Source organism: Camelina sativa, chromosome 14 (assembly GCF_030686135.1).
Source record: "Camelina sativa cultivar CO46 ecotype springtype chromosome 14, ASM3068613v1".
NCBI classification, from domain to species: domain Eukaryota; kingdom Viridiplantae; phylum Streptophyta; class Magnoliopsida; order Brassicales; family Brassicaceae; genus Camelina; species Camelina sativa.
This window is the reverse complement of record NC_141893.1, coordinates 7,182,293-7,202,079: the sequence shown is the minus strand read 5'-3', so window position 1 is coordinate 7,202,079 and position 19,787 is coordinate 7,182,293. Positions and strand designations below refer to the sequence as shown.

The window sequence follows — 19,787 nt, the reverse complement described above, 5'->3', positions numbered from 1 at the left end:
AAGCAATCTAGATAATCAGATTTGACAGGTTGTGGATGAAGGTAAATTTGATGAATAATGGAGAATGTTACTATTACAGGTGTATGAGATGTCTACTTTAAATGAAGCAGTTTATTTTGGTCAAATGTGAAACAAACAAAAAAGTGGTAAAAAAGTAGTCACAGACGAATGAGATTTTCAGAGTTTGTAAAAATGGCATTATCAGAAACTTGACTCGTCAGTTGATGGACGCCTCAAGAAGTACCTCATACTATTAGTAAGAACCTACAAAACCAAATTTGCTTTCATTTCAGTAAAATCATTTCGACTCATTCATTAAGAGAAAAGTCTGATTTGTAAACTTTTACCTGCTGGAGAGGCTTGATTAGGGCTTTGTTCTTGTAGCTTACATGGAACTTTACCTTAGCCAGCAAACCCTATTTGTTTCACATACAACAATAAGAATCATCAACATGAGAGAAGAGAGGAATATTATATGTATGTTTAAACTTTACACATAGTAAGAAGGTCTAGTGTTTAAACTTAAGATTCTTAATTACCTCAGTATCGAATTCTCCAGATTCGACAGCCACGCTGATATCTGAAATGATCTTCACCAGCTCAACTAATAGTCCAGGTCTATCCGCTGTTTCTATGAAGAGTAAACTGCATCCTCAACATATAGTTACGAATCAATGATAAAATCATATAGTAGTACTAAAAAAATATATGCATTTCGATGGATAAATGAAGATATGGTGATAGAGTTGTTGATAAGGTATGGGTTTTGTTTAACCTGCGGTCTGGTCCATCATCTTCAATGCTTATATGTGTTGCTATGTCCACATCGATCTGACAATAAACACAAACAATCAAAATAAGTTTTGGGACTAACTTCGAAGTTGCGTGCTTCTTCCCTTCTTCATCAAAAGTGAATACTATAATGAAGTTTTAATACTTGTCCTCTACATTGACCCGCCAAATCAAAAATTGTTAATTATTATTAGTTAAGTCTTTGTTATCTCTAATTCTTATATCTTAGCTGTACATGACCGGGAAGAGGAAGAGCAGTTAATGTTAGATGATAAAGTTATATACAAACAACATCACATTTTAAGGATTTGTTTACCGGTTCAGTTGGAGGAAGAACACCAAAAGCTGCTCCCATAGCTAATTGAGAACTTGATTCCTGATCCAAATCATCGAGAAGCAATGTTAAAGAGTTGAGAAACTATGTAACATAGGAAATTTAAAAAGAGAGGATATTATTAGGACACAAGTAGCTTACAGGATGAAACTCAAGCAAATTGTTTATGACAGTGAGACGAATAGCCTCAAGCAACTCAGGGTCTTCTACTTTTCTGCCACTATCCCTGTTTCAGAACAATAGAGTCAGCACAAAACTCAATTCCAAAGTCAACTCTCTCTTACAAAGTCAAAAGTAAACAACATTAACAATCTAAACGACTCTTATCACTCAAAAAACTTCTTAGATGGTATGAAAAGACATACGCTTTAGTAATGGCAAACTTGTTGTGCTTTCCGGAAGAATCGAGGTAAACATTTGCCTTGACGACATTCAAGCCTAAGTTCTTGAGCGCATTCATCTGGATATTATAAAAGACTGATCAGATCAAGAAGCAATCAAAAACTCGCAAAGGAAAAAAAAGGGAGTTAAAAGAACAAGTCATCATTTTACAGTGTCAAGAAGAGCACCAAGACGGTCACCAAAGGTAACTTCGACAACGGTAGCATCAGGGTCAGAATCTTGGTCGATAATGACAACTGGAGTTGGTACTTTATCAGAATCAGCCGCACTTCCATTCTTCTGAATCAAGAAAAACAAAAATCAAACTTGAGAGTCTATTTATTATTAATTAGTGTCCTCTTTCTTGTGTAAATCCAAATTCATTTCCATATACCTCCACAGCAGTAGCATTTGATGCTCGGGTCTTCAAATTGGATAATCTAAATACACAAAAAAAAAAAAAAAAAAAAAAAAGAATAACACAGAATTGATTGAATTAGTAGAGAAGAAGAACACATAAATATCCCAAATAAAGCAGAGAGAAACAAAGATCATCTTCAACCCAATCCAAAAGATACAACTAGATTTCAGAAACAAAGTCGTAGTAATTACAAACTTGATTTGATAGATATATAACCAATGGATTGAATTGAAAAAGAAACCTTAATCGCTGATCGAGATTGACAAGAGATTTATCAACAAAGCCAAACGTAATTGATCTTCTAGGACTGGGAGCAAAGCAGAGAGCTCGAGAGGTAGAAGCATCAGTGAAGCAAAGAGCAGAACCAGAAGCAGAGGCCATAGCAGCAGCCATAGCTGATATATCCCAGTATTTCAGGAAAGGAAACAAAAAAAAAGAGAGGAAAACGTTAGAGAGGAGTAGTAGTGAAGAAGAAGATGAAGAGCCTCTGGACAGTTCTCGTGTTATCCGCCATGAAAGGATAATAAAAGGATATCGGAGACACACACTTACTCACACACACACACACACACACAAATTGTCTTGTTATATTATCTTCAACGTTAGATCGCCATTTCTCTTGCTTTCCTTTTCCTTTGTTTTCTTTCCTTCCCCACTTTATTAAAAAACTTTGGTCTTTCTTTTTTTTTTTTTTTTTGCTTATTCATTTTTGACAATTCGACAAATTTCGTTATTCTATTGGCCCCAATTTTATCGGATGTGACATTCTCTATTGGCTCTTACTTTACCGCGTAGTTAAATAAAATTAGATGGCGTTAAAGTTTTTTTTAAACTATAGTATTAGTTTGACCTAAAAAAAAAAAAAGAAAATGCTTGTTTTGCTAGTTGGCTACCTAACTATAAACCTACATATATAACAAAGTTGGAAAAAAAAATCGTGGGATCAAAACCATAAATTAAATAATATAATTATTTCTCGTGATTAAAAAAGTTAAAACAAATAACTTGATATTTTTACAAAATAGTTATCTCATACCTTATACTACATATATCGGCGGATATCAATAAAATAAATATTCGTTTATTGATTAGAAAAACTAACGATATTTCTATATCAAATGTATTAAAAAAATAAATTATAGCTGGCAAAAAGAAAACAAATTACACAAACGAGAAGGTTAAATAGATACGTGACGTAATCATATCAGGAAATGGACTCAAATCTTTTCATCTCAAACACGCTATATATCTGTCGGCCCATTCAATAATGGGCTTAAAGTCATAAGTAAAAAAATAAGTCAAAAATTACAAGTTTGCCACTTAGTTAGCTCGCTCGCTGCTTCAGCCCCTCTTTCCTTTTGGTCGTCAGATTTGCGTCCAAATCCCTCCCTAAAACCTTTGACGGTGACGAGAGAGTGTGTGTGTGAGTGAGAGAGAGAGAGAGAGAGAGACGAAGCCAGCGAAATGTGGAGGCCCCTCGTAAGAATCGCCGCCGGGAATCTAAAATTGAATCGGAGTTCTTCGATTCTAAATGATACCGTTTCTCATTTCTCAGCGCCGAACTCAGCCGCCGCCGTGGGAACACTTGTCCCGAGTTTAGATCATGCGCATCATCGATGCTTTTCATCTTCCAAGAGTACGAAATCTTCAATCACCAAGACGAAGAAGGCTGAAGGCAAAAAATCCAAACCTAAAGGCGGCGGCGATCCTAATGCAGCCGGAGCCGAGGACGGAGAGTTTGGAGCCGGCGGTGGAGATGACCTCGAAGCCGGTCGAGCCAAAAGGTTAGCTGATGATGAGAAGATCCCGTCTCTAGATGTAGGTCCTAATGGAAGGCCTCTCTTTACTCCCAAAGATACTACACTATCGCAGCTTTCTCATAAGGATATCGGCTCCTACTTCAAATTCGAGTAATCTCAAATTCTATCTGATATTCTTCTGTTAATATTTTTCAGAATTTTTTTTGTATGTATCATTGTGTGTGTTGATGTTTATGTATAATGTGGAAATGTTATAGTGAGGCAGCTTTGGAAACAGTTCTGCCGGAGGGTTTGGCTTCAGGGATTAAAGATGAGTTTAAGGAATCATGGAGACCTGCTTTGCTTGTGAGAAAAAGTTTCTTGTCTCTTAGGGATAATTTCAGACGCATTGCTGATCCTCCCATGTGGCCAAGTGACGGTAAAGGTGAGTCTTTTTTTGTTGATCCTTTTTGTCCGTTAGGTTGTTTTCTTTAAGTATAGTAGCAGGTTGTATTTTCTCCTTAGAAACGTAAGCAATGTAGTCTGTTGGCTTAGTCTTGCTTGTCATATGACCTTATTTGGGATCTGTAATGCCGTTAAGTTTTTTTTAATCATTGCTTCTCTTTTTGGGTAAAAGGTGTCAAACTTAAGAAACAGATTGTCTTGGATGGCCCTGTTAAATGTGGAAAGAGTATTGCTTTGGCGATGCTTGTTCATTGGGCACGTGATGAAGGCTGGCTAGTTTTATATGCGCCGAAAGGACGTGACTGGGCTCATGGAGGTTACTTCTACAAGAATCCTCATTCAGGTTTATGGGACACTCCTCTGCAAGCTGAGAGTATTCTCAAGGCAAGATTTCACATGACTCCTCTTTGCCAATGGAATTCATCCTAGTTTAGGAGTATCTCTTAATTAAAAGTTAACTTCTGTAGGACTTTGTCAAGTTCAATGAATCCCGCTTAAGAGAGTTAAGGTGCAAAATTCATGATCCCATCGTGCTTGGAGAGGGTGCGGGTGTTGGATACTTGAAAGGAGCAGATACTATGCCAGTTCCAGAGCATTCAACTCTGTATGACCTTGTGCAAATGGGGATTAAGAGCACTCATGCATCTGTTAATGTTGTCGTGCGACTTAGAAAAGAACTCTCACTCGTAAAAGATGTACCTGTGTTGATTGCAATTGATCAAGTTAGTCCCCGGATTTCCCTTTTGTGATACCATATGATATTATTTTAAAGCTGCATCATTTGCCACTAGTGTTAATTTTGTTTGTTTTGACTCGTCTTACAGTATAACAGTTGGTTTACATTCAGTGAGTTTGAGGAGCCTGTAACACCACGTTCTTGCCGACCTATACATGCCAGAGAACTTACAACGGTGGATTTTTCTTCCAAATTCTATCTGATTCAGAGAAATAAAGAAAACCCCAATTCACTCAATTCTTTTGGCAGGTGAATGCTTTCAGAAGCATGATGCATGAAGATATGATGGTGGGTGCATTTTCACATTCAACAGCAGTGGGAAAACTACGTAAAGACTTGCCAGATGTTCCAGTTGATGCTCGTCTGCCTTTCCCACGTTATTCTTTGGAAGAAGCAGAAGCTGTCTGCTATTACTATCTTAGGTGAGTTACATGAAACCATTTCGATGTCTTAAGAGATGATAGTACTCAGCTCTGTAGTCCTCTCTACTTATCAAACCCCCCTTTTTAGTTTTGGTTCATCATGGAGTTTATCTACTTGAGGCGATGTATTAAAGTAAATATTGATTTCATGAATCTGCTATTGTTTCAGGCAAAGACTAGTTCGGCGTGAAGTATTCACAGAAGAAAACTGGAAGAAGATATACTATTTGGCAAATGGAAATGGAGCTGAGATGCGTTGGTTAGCCCCTTTCATGCGTTGACGTTGGTTAGTCCCCCATTGTTGCGTTGAGAAGCAAACACACAAACAAACAAAAATAGATTGTGATTTTGATTACATTAATGTCGCCTTTGCCGGTGTTTTAAGTTATCCAATTAGTTTGGGAAAGAAACTCGTTTCAATGACCTTTCTGAATTAAAGGAAGATTTCTGTTGTTTGCGTTCGTAGTTTTTAGGTTTTGGTTGTCTGTAAAACACTGGTTTTTGAACCTAAATTTCTTTTTAATAAAGTCAGTGCCTCTCATTTATTAGTTGACAACAATGTAGTCATGTAGAAATGGGGAAATATAAGAAAAGATATGAACTCACTATTTAATGGAAAAAATAAAATTGGTTTGCCTATTTATTCTGTGGATTAGGAATACAAAAATAGCATATAACATGACATGGACAGATAGGGTTTAGAAAGAACAGCAAAAAGTTTTGTTTTCACAAAAGGAAAGATTTAGACAACATAACACCTTGAGAAAAATACACAAGTTCTATTGAAAAAAGAATTGACTTGAAGAGCTATACAAACCAAATGGTGAAGAAGAAGAAGAATAAGAAGAAAAAACAATTAGCTCATCTTGAGAAAATGAAACCACACCCTCCACCATCAACATCACCATCACCATCACCATCACCATCACCATCACCATCACCATCCTAACCGTAATAAGTCCGAGAACACAGAAAAAAATTAATGAGAATTAAAAAGAAAGAAAATAACACTACAACCACCAACAAACGAACCCACCAGGAAGATCACATTTTCCAGATTCATGAAAAAATATTTAATGAACCCAAACTCGGATGGTGATGATGATGATGATGACTCAAACCGGTATGGCATCGACGTTCGATGAGTCTTCACATCTCAATACGATTCCTTCAAGACTTGTAGGGAATGTACATCTCCTCCATTGCCAACCAGCTGCAAGTGGCTCAGATGAGGGAACTATCATTAACACATTATCGTTTCTCTGCACCACTCCAATCACACTCACTGTGCTTCCTTCTTTTATATACCTGAAATTGAAATCCAAGAATCAGGATCTAAGCTTTTTTATTACTGTTAAGTTTTTACTACTGCAAGAGTTGTTAATGAAGTGCTTGTTCAGTACCCTTCTTTGAGCCGCATTATTCGATCATCGCTTGTTAGATTCTTCTTGTTTAACCATCGAACAAATTCGGGAGACAATTGCTCGCTTCCTTGCTTAAAATCGATGACAGCAGAATCATCTACAAGAGGTGTTACCTTTGCACCGTTTCCGGTTTTGACTAAGGCTCTGAGCCCAGATTGAAAATCAGAAATGTACAAGTCCACCACATGTCTCTGCCACATAATAAAGCAAGGAAGTGTTCTTTGATGACATTGAGGAAGATAATATAACATTTCCTATCTGAAAACGAGATACTGGGGGAATAACTAACCTCTGATGATCGCAGTCCCCATGTGAAGTGACGATGGGAAGAATTGGCTGGTTTTGAACCCCATCCACGATACTCGTAAAGACATGTCGACGTGTACACACATCTGGGAACTCTTTGGAAGGATGACTCAAGCGGTACATTACCACAAGTAACCACCTTTAAACCATAAAACAAGAATCAAGGTCATGAACATAACAAGTCAAGATTACAAATGCATTCCAATATCTGCTTTCTATCCATCCAAATATGTTTTATTCCACTATTCTAAACAGCTATATCCTTCTCTCAATTGCAGCCAAATAATTTATTGTATGATCAGAGACCGAAGTCACATTTCTGGCAAGTAGACAAGCAACAGAAAGATAAACCACAAAATAGTCAATTGTAGGACTGGCGAGCGGATGCTTACCCCAGTGACCTTCACGTATTGACCATTTTTGGCGGTTCTAAGATCAGCATCAGGATAACGAGCAATGAAATCGGTGACACCACGTCTCCCCCAACACATATTCCAAATAAAAAGCGCAGCAACAACTATGAACAAGATGGCGACAACAACGAGGAGAATTGGGTTGTGAACTGCTCCAAGAATGAAGCCTCCGGCAAGGAACCCCATTACGAATATAAGAACAACCAACCACAGCACAGGCTTTGGGAAGCTCTTCAAGCAGGAAAAGTCATCTTCTGGACCAAGTGTAGTTACCGCCTGGTTGTGGACAACAGAAGGCATATGTGACTTCATCAAACCAGAAGAGTCTAGAGGACCAGACACCTTCCTGGGTGCCCCAGATGAATTCAGAGGACCTGATGTAATAGGCCCAGAGGTTATGAGACCTGTAGCTGGGAGAATAGGAATAGGTCCGGAATTTTGCCGTGTTACACCACCAGATTGCGGTCCAGATGATTTCTTCAAAGGCTCTCCATGCTTAGATAAAGGTCCAGAGTTGGTTTTCTTCATAGAAACAGAACCAGCAGAAGCTAAAGAGCCAGACATACGGCCAGTGGCAATAGGAGCACCTGGACCAGATTGAGCAGTTCCTGCAAATGAGCCAGACCTTGAAGGAGCACCAGTTATGGGGCCAGACTTCCTTGACTTAGTCCCATCTGTTGGAATATCAAACATCTTCCCCAATTCTCCTGATCTCTTGATATCGCCACCCGTGTAAGGCATGGCTACTGCGCTCATGGTTGGAGGACGTTCTTTGGGTTGCTCAGGGCGACCAGACACAAATAGCCCATTGCTGAGCTGATGAGATGGGTATCTCGAACCCATTTTGGTTACTTGAAAGAAAACCCAGAGCAAACTACTCTGAACACCACACTTTGTTCTAACGTAAGAATTTCAAATCCTACAGCAAAAAAAACAAAAAGAAAAAAAGAAACAGAGGAAGAAGTAGTGAGCAATGATGGCTCAAATGCATAACTGCTTCACATGTATAGAGATAACAAACATTATAAAAATGAAGAAAAAGTCCTCTCGTCAGATTAAGATTGTGACGGATGAAACAATGGGCAAATATCACAAATCAGGAATAACAAAAAGCTTCAAAGACAGAGACCTATGCCGACAACTAACAAGCTAGCCGCCAGAAGTGAGTTTTTATTATTACACAGAAAGCAGAACAGCCATTTGTATTCTTAAATGGACCACTATAAGTATAGGCTCAGATCTCTAAGTTTCTTTCTACCAGCGGCGATTATTATTAACCAGGGATTGTGACTAGTTGCAATCTAAAAAAACGTTTCCTAAAACAAGAGAATCAGCAGAACAACAAATAAATCGAATGCTCAGAATCCAAATTATAGAAAATTTCCAAATACTACCCAAAAAAAAGATCGGTGGACTTATCACTTGAAAAATTCAACGCCGTATCCATACACACACACACCAAACAAAGGAGTTCTCTCAGATTCCGAAACAGTTTCCATTTCAAGTAAAATTACCCAGAAATCAAATAGTATACAAAAGTGTGAAATCTAGATCGCCATTTCCCAAACAAATCCCCGAAAATAGCCCTAAAACTAGAATCAGGTGAAAATGCAAAAAAAAAAAAAAAAAAAAGAAAAAAAAGGGATAAACCCCAAAAATGAAAAGATAAAACACGATCATCCCCCAAGAAAGAATCGAATCTAGGAAAATGACAAGAAACGGAGGAGGTGGGATTGATTGGTACCTGAGTAGTAGGAGTATTGTTGTAAGTTTCCGGAGAAAAAATGCAGCTAAGCTATCAGGAAGATGAAGTAATTGCTATTTTATTGTTGTAAGAGTGACAGTAGAAGACGAAGCGGAAGCAATACTGGGGAAGCCAAGATCCCATCACCGGCTCTTCTCTCCGTCGTGTGGATCTCGATCTCTCTCTCTCTCTCTCTCTCTCTCTCTCTCTCTCTCTCTCTTTCTCTCTATTTCTGCCGCAACAACTGATGAGTTGTCTCAGTCTCTCTCTCTCTCTCTCTTTCTCTCTCTAAAAGGGCTAAGATTTTTTTTTTTTTTTAATTTTTAATTGTCGACCAAACTGATAGGAAGAGAGGAAGAAGAAACACTCTGTGTACTTTTTTTCTTTAGAAGAGAAACAAAAAAAAAAAAATGTAAATTCAAATAATATAATGTAATGTTTTTTTCAATATCGACATTACGAAAACGTATTTTTATCATCATTTGAAAGATTTAATCATTTGTAAATAAGCTTCTTTCCACCTAACCTTTTTGTATAAATTAGTTGGTCTTTCTGTTTATAAATCTACAATATTTATAGATTTTATTATAGCAAGGGAATATAATACATCTAAATCATGGGAATAAAACTATCTAAAAATAACTCATCCTTTAATCCATTTTTAATTGCTCGTAGGAAAAATAATCTTTTTAATTGTTTCTGTAAATAAACCACAAAAAAAAAAAGTTGGATTATACAAGAAGAACTGTTACATTTACGGCGATTTGTTTTCCATAGACATAATTTATAAACTCTGTTCGATAGTGTGTTTATACAGTCTGATGTTTATGTGGGCGATTAGATTTGTCAAATGTCTTTATTTTTGCTCCTTGGTAATTGAAGTCGGCCAAAATAAGAAAATACACCCACACATATATTTGGTACACGATAAGAGATGTTTTCTTTTCCTCAAGGCAGAGACGTGTTATTGGTTTGTTTTATTTGGTCGATTGGGTTAAGTTAATCTATTGAATTTGAAAGCTTTTCTTTCAAGCAAAGTAAAATTCGTAATTATGATTGGTCACATCGACTGGTTAGTCAATCTATTACCCCGTTAATCAAGCTCTATCATAACTCTTAGTATGATTTAATCTGTATCTTGAAAACTTAACATCTAAGACTATAAGAGCTTAGGTTACATCAACTATTTTAATCAGAGAGATATATACACAAAATTTATGATTCCTTTTTGCAGAGCATGTGGTTTCATTCATTAGCATGCATAATGCGAAAAACCTCGACGCGCGAAAGACACGTAGTCGCTAATAATGTTACTCATTTATAATGATTGAAGCAAGACGAAAACAACATTATATATATACTAAATAAACTAGATGTTTCTTAAAAATGAAATAACCAGAGAACAATTTTGAGTCAGGCCCTTCATATTAAAATATCTATAAATAATAAACACACAAACGTGGTTACCTGTCTTGATGCTCTTTGGACTGTTTAGTTTACTTTATCTTAATCAAATCAAAACCAAAGGTGTATAGGTCTCGTCATTTTAACATTTTTAAAAATCACAACTTGACACTGTTGTATACTATATAACAGAATATAAAAATATCAGTCACTTCTTGATTTTTCAAATTTGGGAATTTAATAATTGTTAATCATGATTAATCACCTAATGCCGTGCCATTACGTTGGACTACCAAACCAATTAGAGTTTTACGCTTTTCTTTTGTCGTGACATAATTTCGAAATGATAAATCGAAACGGTCGGAGAAGACCGGTTAGCTCAACTAAAATAAACCGGTCGGTTCAAAAATGAAAAAACGAAATAATCTGAAAGTGGTGAAACACCACGTGTCTCAGTGTTCCATGGGCCACCTCATTCACCGATTCACGTCGGTAGTTTTGTCGTTGCGTGCTTAACCCGTTGGACGCGTGGTATGTCCCTACCAAGACTTTATGGCCGACTCACTTGGCAAACTCAAACCCTTTAAGTTTTGAGTTTCATCCTTTAGCTTTCTCTTACTGCATTAATTTAAAAACAGAAAAAAACAACTAAAATAACATCAAAAGATGGCTGAAATAGTAAAGCATGGGAAAGGTTTTCACCTGCTATGCATATTATCTATCTTCTTCATCCTCTTCGTATTATCAGTACACGTTTCGGCTGATGTCGATTCTCATATGAGAGGGGTGCCAAGTGAAGATAAAACGACGACGGTCTGGCTAACTAAGATTAGAAGTACTGGTAAAAATTACTGGGCCAAACTCAGAGAGACTTTGGATCGTGGACAGTCCCACTTCTTTCCTCCGAACACATAGTAAGTACTAGATAAATTACTCTCAACTCTTCGTTTGGTTCGGAGAATCTTTGTTTTGAACCGTTTCTTGTATATATATGTATAGCTTTACAGGAAAGAATGATGCCCCGATGGGAGCCGGTGAAAATATGAAAGAAGCGGCGACGAGGAGCTTTGAGAATAGTAAAGCGACGGTGGAGGAAGCTGCTAGATCAGCGGCGGAAGTGGTGAGCGACTCGGCGGAAGCGGTCAAAGAAAAAGTGAAGAGGAGCTTTTCCGGTGGAGCGACGCCGCACCCGACGGGTTCTGAAGAGCTATAAATTAATACGCCTGTCGTCTTTAGGTTACGGGACCCTTTTATTAATGAAAATAATCAGTGTGTTTTGTGTGTTTTGTTCTATTGAGTATTAAACGACGCAGTTTTGGGGGATGATATCTCCGATCCACACTCCACAGCGTATGCTTGTTTCTCTTGTATGCATAACCACATCACATGGTTTCTCTTGTATACGACGACCAGATCCACATGAACTTATCCTTCTTCGTATTTGTTCACGAATATAATAATATTTTAAAGATTCTACATTTTGATGAAACAAAACTGGGATCTAACGAATGTGTTTTTTGCATTGAGGATTCGAGAACTCATAATCCATATCTAAAACCTATAAGGTTAATTATTAACCTAGAAGGAAACGTAGCCTAGTAACTATAAAAGGATGGGTTGTCCACAAGTTAAAGGGAGGGATTAGTCCCTCTCGTGTATGCTATAAAGTAATAGTGTTCTTCTACGTAAGACCATCGACGCAAAATATCTAATACACACTTTAACAAAAGAAAATTCCAATACGGTCGAAAAATATATGTCTGTTCCAGAAATATCTATATAATATTTTTAAAAGGCTGGAAATATAATACAGTACTACCAATAAGACCAACCAATTATTGTGATATATGACGGTGATTCAACTAGTCTTCGTTGCTGAAAAATAGATATTTTCCATCACGTTAGAATTTAGATACACCTTTTATTTGTTTAATTTTTTACTTGTAATAAGAGATTAAAATAGTGATGAGAGACATACATACGTATTTGGTTTTTTTACATCTTTCACAGTCTTGGTTGTTTGGAGGTACGGTAACAAAGATAAACACAATTTAAATTTCGGTCCAGATTCATACGTTTAAACAATAATACGTATCTTGTTCATACATCAGTCTATGTAACGCCCCTAGGATTTAAAAAAGTCTAACCATGGGCGTCCTAGTAAATCCGTAGTACTTTAAAACGACAGCTAATTCAGTTTTAAGTCGGCTGAAAAGTAAAATAAAACAAAAAATAATTACGATAAAAAGGTGGGAAAAAACAAAGCTTTGTCTCAACATTATCCAAAACTTAATTACAGCGTTGAAACCGAAACCCCGATCTCGTTCGTCGCTCTTTCCTATTCTCTAGATGATGATGATGGCTCGATCTCTTTCTCTCTCTAAAGGCCGTCTCGCCACCGCCGCTGCATCGTCCTCTCTCCTCCCTTCATCATCACACCTCGTCTCTTCCCGATCACAATCCTCCCGTCGCCGTGTCGATCTGTACGAAATCGATACCGCTGAGGCGTCGCAATCGCCGTCTGATCCTTTGATTCAGAAGCTAGAGGACGCCGTTCACCGGATATTCGTACGCCGATCTGCTCCTGATTGGCTCCCTTTTGTTCCCGGTGCTTCGTATTGGGTGCCTCCTTCTGGATCTGGAACCCAGTCTAATGGAATCGCTCAGCTCGTTGTGAAGCTCGCGAATCCGTTAACCGACGAAGGATCTTTATCTGCGAATTCTTCTCATGGATGGCCTTCCTCTGATTATTTCCTTAAAGGTTCTTATATTTGTTACATACCTATCTGGATTTGATGAAAAATGCGATTTCATGGTTTTTTAATCAGTGCTTGTTGATAATCCAATTTTTGATTAGGGATTGGAGTGTTTAATATGTTTAAGCTTTTTAATCATCGTTAGCTAGTTATTGCTCGATGTTGTTGTTACAGGTTCTGATTGGGATGTGATTTATATTTAGAGAATCATTATTCATTAGGGAGTAGCGAATGTGGTGGAACAGGTTCTTTTTAATAGATAGCTGTGTGTTCTGTGAATCGATTTTGGTGTCGGTCATTCATTATTAACATTATTGTTTTGTTCCTTCGGGGTGGTTTATTTAGGTGGTACACCTAAGTTGATGGAGAACATGACCGACAACACAGTTTCAACTACTGAGTCTCACTCCGAGGACGAGGAAGTGTAAAACATAACCCCACTTCTCGTTTGGGTGAGTTGATTCAACTAAACTTAAGTTATGATGACCTTAATAATGGAATGATCAAACCACATTTCTGTATTCCAAAATTATATTTTAAGGTATTATGATTTGTTGTGTTTTCAGGGATCTGTAGATTTGTCAAGTGCAGGAGCCACCGGGACAATGAATTCAGACGTCCAAGAGCAAGTGCAAAGATGCGATATAGACGAACCATCTTTCTCTATCTGATCCCGAAATGTGGGAAAATTGAATAAAGAGTAGTTTGTTGTAGGTTTGTAGCATTTCCTTCTGTTTTAAATTTGTAACCTGTTCCTTTTCAACAGTTGGTGTGTATATATATTTCTCTTTCCTTGCTCTCTCAGTTATTAACAAGTTGTTTATGTTAATTAGAAATATGAGGTAATCTAACATGGTACGGTTTTTATACTTTGACGAAAAGAAATTGCAATCTAATTTTCCATTTCGTCTCTCTCATTCATCCCCTTCTCTTGCGTTTTGTTATTATGCGTATTCTCTCTGGTTCCTGTACAAATGAGAAATGGTACGTACATCAATCAGCTCAGGCAAAACCTCTTCTGTTCCAATATTCGAGACTTTGATGGATGGTAAGGAACTCACGTTAGAAAGGAATAAGAATTGGATAGGAGACGGGTTTGGTAGAGAGCAGAAGCAGTGAAGCTTGATTTTGTGATAAATTGTAAACTAGTGCTCACATTTTTGATGATACAACCTATAAAATGTATAATTACAGCGCCAAGCCAATTGTACATTATACATATCCCTCCAACTCAACCAACAGAAACAGCTAAATTATCGTCGGAATCAGAAACATCCACGTTCTCTGTGAAATCTGATCTCCATTTCTCAAAAACAGATCTAAACTCAGAGAAATCTCTGCGATATCGAGACAATAGACTAATAACTTTAAACTTAGTATTAGGATCCAACTCAACTCCCTCCTCAATGCATTCCCGTAAAATCTTTTTCACTTTCTCATTCTCTTTCTCCTTGCACAAACCAGAGATAAGAGTCCGGTAAGTCCTTCGATTCGGAGAAACCCCATCTTCTTTCATCTCGTGAAACAAAGACCAAGCTTCATCGATCCTATTCGCACGCACAAGTCCCTTCATAGCTACTGTATACGACACAACATCTAAAGGATACTTCTCCAAGATGCAACGTTTAAACAAATGAATCGCGGTAGTGTATTCACCAAGCTCTATGAGACTGTCGATTACCGCAGTATGAAAATGAGCATCGAGACATTTGTTCTCCCGGATTATGATCTCATACATCTTAACAGCCTCACGAGATGCTCCTCCTCGACAAAGCGCAGTAAGATAACCAGTAAATGTATAACAATCCAAGGCAAAGTCCTTGTTAGACATGCTGCGGAGTACTTTCAACGCGTACAGATTGTGGCCAACTTTGCTGAAACAGTTCAAGAGTATGTTTCCAGTTACCAGATCAAAATCTGTTCCTATACCGCTGGCGATCCTAGGAACGAGATCGAACTCCCTGGACAAAGATAGACTAGACAGTATTGAAGCAAAAGTATACTGATCCGCCACAAGTTTCCTTTTTTGCAAACTGGTGAAAACGTTACGAGCTTCTTCGAATCTTCCGAGTCTCGTGAATGTTTGTATCATCATATTGCAAAGAACAATATCTGGAGCTAAACCTTGGGATTGCACAATACTTAGCAAACTAAACGCTTCGTTAACCATTCCGAAATCCATAAACCCTTTGATCAGACTAGTATATGTCACGAGATTGAGAGAGCAACCGACCTGAATCATCTTATTGAACAGATCAACCGCCTTTTGCGGCTCTCCTGATCGAAAACAACCACTAACCAACATGTTCCAGACATGAACAGAAACAGAGATTCCACTATATATCATCAATCCAACCACTTGAAACCCTTGAGCGACGCAGCCTTTTCTACAGCACAGTCTAATAATCTGGCCAAACCTCTCACCGTTAGGATAAAAACCTTCTCTAATCATCATCTTCAAAACTATCTTAACCATAACTAAATACTCTCTACTGCAAAAATGACACAACGCAATGTCGAAACTAAAGAAATTTCGAAAACGTATCCCTTCGAAAATTTCAAGAGCTCCATAAAGAAGATTGAGTTTGAAATGAACATCCATCATCATATTCATGGCACGAGCGTTGGGCACATAACCGAAACCATTCATGCCATTGTAAACCTCGATAGCCTTATCATAGATATGACCACGCCAAAAGATCTCCAACAGTAACAAGAAAACACGAGGCTTAATCTCACAACCAGATAGCTTCAGTTCCTCTATGACTCGATCAATGCTATTGTATTGACGAGTTAGTTTCTCAACAACACTAACCATGTGATCAAATGCTCGATCATCGTGGAAGTAGTTGTTCTGCTTCGCGCACCAGAAGAAGTAATTCAAAGTTTTGAGATCGGATGGTGATTCTCGTAAGTAAGAATACACATTATCGTGCGTGAGTGGTGGCTTCGGAGCAATTCTTGGAGAGTATTCACTTGGCTTCGTGGTGAAATGATCTTGAATCGAAGAGAAACTGAGTGTGTTAAGGATTCTCTTCCTCTGCTTCACCCAATTGCATCTCCATAGCATTTTACCCGCGACTCCAAGGTCCTAACCATGAAACGAATTTTTCTCGGGAAAGTGGGAACTTTTCTGAGAAACCCAATTGAGATCGAGGACAAAGTTTGCGACTTTGAAAGGAAAAAAAACCGCCGGCGAGATTAGTGAAAGCAAGAGACGGGGGAAGGGTTTTGGTTGGGTCTGAAGAAGATTTAGGAGGAACACTCGAACTTGCGGCGGAGCCAATAGATGACTATACCGGATCCGGTTCGATTCTTATGGAAATTGGTAGAGTCCGGTTTAAGATTTTGCTATAGTAATGAATTTTTTTTCTTACAGCTTGAGAATCTCCTGAACAGTCACATCATCAACAACATGATGAATTTATAAAAGTTATAGTATCATTTGCTTAGGACATACAGTCATTTAATTGTCAGCAAAACTTTGTTACTTTCTTTCCTTTTAGTTAAAATTGATAGATATAAATTAGGAAAAATATTTATTCAATTAGGAACTGCAAGAATTATTACAACTATCCAAAGCTATGAACATGCGTGGTGAAAAGAAAACAAAAAAATAAGAAGAGAACAAGTTCAGATAGTTTGATTGTAGATCAGAACTCTCAAGGTGTTTCTCGTTCCAAAATCTCTCGGTTTCTTCGGTTCAATTCAGAGTTTCGATCAGAACTCTGAAAAAGCCTGGAGAGACAGAACAAACATAGTCCTGTTGTAGACAGAAGAATTAACAGAGTCAAGAACAATATCTGCAGATACATTTTATAACCGGAAGTAGAAGAAGAAGAAAAGTATCAAAAATAAATATTGAAAGCATCATTCCACATTATCTTTATGTTTATCATTATAAATGCTACAAGATAGCGTTAAGTTAACAATATGGTTAAGAGCAAACCATTATGCTTTTACCTGCATAGGCAATGGTAACACCCGATATGATTCGTCCTAGAGCTGCCAAGAAGTAAAGACAGACCACAACCTGAGAGACATGCATACAGATGTAAAAGCATAAGTATAAAACAAAAGTTCTGATGCAGAGTATAAAACCAGAGAAAACAAAATGACAGGTTTGTAATTCTGCCACTAAGTATAAAACCAGAGAAATGTATTGCATCGGTATGGAAATTGGGTAAAATCACAACTGACAGGTTTCTGCGGAATCTTAGTAAATGGTCTTTTAACCATCTTTTAGGCTTCAATAATGTAAACAAGGAAGAAAAACAGAATGCACTTGCCCTAAGAAATAGCCTCTTGTCATGTCCGGTTGCTGCAACCCGCAGAACGGATTCAGCTGCTCCAACGGTATTAGCTACGCGCGCAACAATGTTACATGCTGTGTCCTGTGATATTTGCCACTCTAATGGATCCACAGGTACTCTTCACACAAAACATATATTTGTTACTTTGTAAATTATTCTACTTTTGAGAATACAAGAGAGTCTTTTTGTAAATCATCAAATCATTTAGACTTTTTCGTGTTGATAACTTATACATACGATTAAATAAGAGGGATGAAAATTGTAGAATTTATGAGTACGACACAGTAAAAAAAAACCCAAAGCTCATGGTTATGAATATCAAAAGCTGATACATTCACACATAAGCTTGAGCTTCGTACCCTAATTCGTTATATTGAAAGGCAAAGCAAATCAAACAAGTGATTATGTGAGATCAAACACAGCATAAGCACACTCAATTTGATCTTGGAACAGATCATACAGCCAAACAAACAATGTCACAATTTTTCACCTTCAACCGGAAAATTGGAGACGTATGATTAATCCCAAAACTCGAAACGATAAGAATTTGGCAGAAAAATCTCAAATTTTAGGGGGCGGGGGGGGGGGGGGGGGGGGGATCTTACGAGACATTGAGTTGACGGAAAAGAAGGCCGAGGAGGGCGAGGGAAGATAAGAGAACAATGAGAACGTCAGAGAGGAGTGGGAGAAGAGTCGCGTTCCGATTAACGCAATGGTAATACACTAGCGTCCCGCTCATCAGCAATCCGATCGCCTTCCCCATTTCTCTCATCTCTTCTCCTCTCACAAATTTACCGTTTGCTTCTTTCACTTGAAGAAACAGCGACGAGTTTTCGGTTTGGTTCTGACTCTCAAATTGGGGTCGGTTTGGTTAAGAGAAAATTCACCAATTTTGCAATTAATTGTGGTTCAAGTCGGTTTTCAGTTCTTTATAAATTATTTTTTAGTTTAAATTCATGAATTATTTTAGACTGATGTTGGTGGGATGAGCCAGGCCCGTGCAGTAGTGCAACGCATGGGCGACTCGTGAAAGCCCAGATAGCAAGCTATCTTAACGGGCTTTCTCCCTTAAAAAATAGAGTTAATATCGTGTGGACCGATGGCCCACATATCAGATATTAAACTGATAAGAACAGATACTACACTTGATCTTAGCCAAAAGGCCGAGAAAGGTATGAGTTGTGAGCTGGATCCGACGTTTTATTTATACCACTCGGGTTAGAGCGAGAGTTTCCTCATTCACCGATGTGGGACTTAAAACTAAACTAATGGTGTACGGTACGAGAGAGTAGGATGTGGACGCGAGTACAAGATTATTACCCGCCTATGTAGTTCTCAGAATCAAAAAAAAACTTCTACGAACTCTTGTCATTCATTTATCAAATGTACTGTTGATTTCAGGTTCTCTTGTTGTTGCCGACGGTATGGCCAATGGCTGGTACGGCTATGTATGAGTTACTGCTTAGTACTTAGTAAAATAACTTAATTGGTGAAATTATTAAGGCCACAATCCAAAGTTTGCTCTCATCTGCTTATTTTGGTATAACTTGTTTAAAGTCAATCATCTCATTTTGATACATTTCAGATGGTTGTCTGTTAGGCATAGGATCTCTGAACTTGCATCTTGGTATTTTTCTTAGAACACACAAGGTTTTGTGGTCTTTATGTTGTCTTTGAGATGGTTCAATTGCAGCTAATTTGTATTTCTGCTTGAGTTTACAGCCACTATCAGACAGTAGAGCTTGGATCAAGAATACTGGGAAATATCTTTGATGGAAGTTGGCTTCAGTTGGAAACTTCAAATTTTGGACTGGAAATAACATTACCAGTTAGAGATTCTTTCTAGCTCCTCACTGTTGCTGGATATCAATCTGTTAACTTTACAGAGGCCTTTGAACTTGAAGACTATTGCAAAACTATCTGGTGATGTATACATCTCTCGCGGGTTCGTCTGTTCCAGCTCTTGACAAAGATTGTTCTTGGGAGTTCCAGCCAAATAAATTTGGTATTATGTTTACCGCACAACATTAATTTGTTGAGGTCTTCCTTCATCACTTAATAAGAGATGATACCCTTCAGGGATCATCATTCCATTTGTTCTCTAAGTTGCATTATTGGTCCTTTAATATCGTTTATA

At 37.8% G+C, this 19,787-nt stretch overlaps 6 protein-coding genes, 1 long non-coding RNA gene, 1 other non-coding gene and 1 pseudogene across 15 annotated transcripts; 4 read left to right on the top strand and 5 right to left on the bottom strand.

Annotated features, from left to right (window-relative positions):
* Positions 1 to 32: 32 nt before the first annotated feature.
* Positions 33 to 2,650, bottom strand: LOC104740372 (ACT domain-containing protein ACR11). Of its 6 annotated transcripts, none has more exons than XM_010460939.2 (11): positions 2,481 to 2,650; positions 2,170 to 2,323; positions 1,902 to 1,947; positions 1,679 to 1,807; positions 1,492 to 1,586; positions 1,268 to 1,352; positions 1,109 to 1,168; positions 776 to 831; positions 540 to 645; positions 348 to 416; positions 33 to 264 (listed from the first exon to the last, which is right to left on the bottom strand). In XM_010460939.2, exons 2-11 carry the CDS (start codon positions 2,319 to 2,321, stop codon positions 202 to 204), a joined length of 861 nt encoding a protein of 286 aa, XP_010459241.1. In that variant the 5' UTR covers positions 2,322 to 2,323; positions 2,481 to 2,650; the 3' UTR covers positions 33 to 201. The 6 variants fall into 6 exon arrangements, with proteins under 6 accessions (XP_010459241.1, XP_087339629.1, XP_087339630.1 ...); XM_087483503.1 differs by having other exon boundaries at positions 2,485 to 2,650; XM_087483504.1 differs by having other exon boundaries at positions 1,679 to 1,804; positions 2,481 to 2,627.
* Positions 2,651 to 3,203: 553 nt separating this feature from the next.
* On the top strand, positions 3,204 to 5,831 carry LOC104740371 (uncharacterized). Its single transcript, XM_010460937.3, has 7 exons — positions 3,204 to 3,838; positions 3,946 to 4,112; positions 4,305 to 4,516; positions 4,600 to 4,854; positions 4,957 to 5,043; positions 5,118 to 5,290; positions 5,460 to 5,831. Exons 1-7 carry the CDS (start codon positions 3,393 to 3,395, stop codon positions 5,569 to 5,571), a joined length of 1,452 nt encoding a protein of 483 aa, XP_010459239.1. The 5' UTR covers positions 3,204 to 3,392; the 3' UTR covers positions 5,572 to 5,831.
* A 72-nt stretch (positions 5,832 to 5,903) lies between these two features.
* LOC104740370 (protein SHOU4-like) lies at positions 5,904 to 9,933 on the bottom strand. Its single transcript, XM_010460936.3, has 5 exons — positions 9,178 to 9,933; positions 7,413 to 8,352; positions 7,004 to 7,159; positions 6,694 to 6,905; positions 5,904 to 6,598 (listed from the first exon to the last, which is right to left on the bottom strand). The coding sequence occupies exons 2-5, from the start codon at positions 8,274 to 8,276 to the stop codon at positions 6,406 to 6,408; spliced, it is 1,425 nt and encodes a 474-aa protein (XP_010459238.1). The 5' UTR covers positions 8,277 to 8,352; positions 9,178 to 9,933; the 3' UTR covers positions 5,904 to 6,405.
* Positions 9,934 to 11,077: 1,144 nt separating this feature from the next.
* On the top strand, positions 11,078 to 12,059 carry LOC104740369 (uncharacterized). Its single transcript, XM_010460935.3, has 2 exons — positions 11,078 to 11,495; positions 11,581 to 12,059. The coding sequence occupies exons 1-2, from the start codon at positions 11,248 to 11,250 to the stop codon at positions 11,792 to 11,794; spliced, it is 462 nt and encodes a 153-aa protein (XP_010459237.1). The 5' UTR covers positions 11,078 to 11,247; the 3' UTR covers positions 11,795 to 12,059.
* A 359-nt stretch (positions 12,060 to 12,418) lies between these two features.
* On the top strand, positions 12,419 to 14,136 carry LOC104740368 (uncharacterized). 2 transcript variants are annotated; one of them, XR_760178.3, is made up of 4 exons: positions 12,788 to 13,342; positions 13,512 to 13,582; positions 13,683 to 13,789; positions 13,904 to 14,136. XR_760178.3 is itself a non-coding variant. In XM_010460934.3 (3 exons), exons 1-2 carry the CDS (start codon positions 12,931 to 12,933, stop codon positions 13,763 to 13,765), a joined length of 495 nt encoding a protein of 164 aa, XP_010459236.1. In that variant the 5' UTR covers positions 12,419 to 12,930; the 3' UTR covers positions 13,766 to 13,789; positions 13,904 to 14,136. The 2 variants fall into 2 exon arrangements, 1 of the variants encoding a protein (XP_010459236.1); XM_010460934.3 differs by lacking the exon at positions 13,512 to 13,582 and having other exon boundaries at positions 12,419 to 13,342.
* A 358-nt stretch (positions 14,137 to 14,494) lies between these two features.
* On the bottom strand, positions 14,495 to 16,604 carry LOC104740367 (putative pentatricopeptide repeat-containing protein At1g16830 pseudogene; annotated as a pseudogene). The gene has a single exon (XR_015579586.1). The product of XR_015579586.1 is annotated as a putative pentatricopeptide repeat-containing protein At1g16830 pseudogene (transcript).
* A 259-nt stretch (positions 16,605 to 16,863) lies between these two features.
* Positions 16,864 to 18,550, bottom strand: LOC104740366 (reticulon-like protein B23). The gene is made up of 4 exons (XM_010460930.3): positions 18,256 to 18,550; positions 17,627 to 17,768; positions 17,301 to 17,370; positions 16,864 to 17,100 (listed from the first exon to the last, which is right to left on the bottom strand). Exons 1-4 carry the CDS (start codon positions 18,420 to 18,422, stop codon positions 17,000 to 17,002), a joined length of 480 nt encoding a protein of 159 aa, XP_010459232.1. The 5' UTR covers positions 18,423 to 18,550; the 3' UTR covers positions 16,864 to 16,999.
* Positions 18,551 to 18,630: 80 nt separating this feature from the next.
* On the bottom strand, positions 18,631 to 18,826 carry LOC147927914 (U2 spliceosomal RNA). The gene has a single exon (XR_015581236.1). It is a non-coding gene; the product is annotated as a U2 spliceosomal RNA (small nuclear RNA).
* Positions 18,827 to 19,009: 183 nt separating this feature from the next.
* Positions 19,010 to 19,752, top strand: LOC104740365 (uncharacterized). The gene is made up of 2 exons (XR_760177.3): positions 19,010 to 19,088; positions 19,373 to 19,752. It is a non-coding gene; the product is annotated as an uncharacterized LOC104740365 (long non-coding RNA).
* The last annotated feature ends 35 nt before the right edge of the window (positions 19,753 to 19,787 follow it).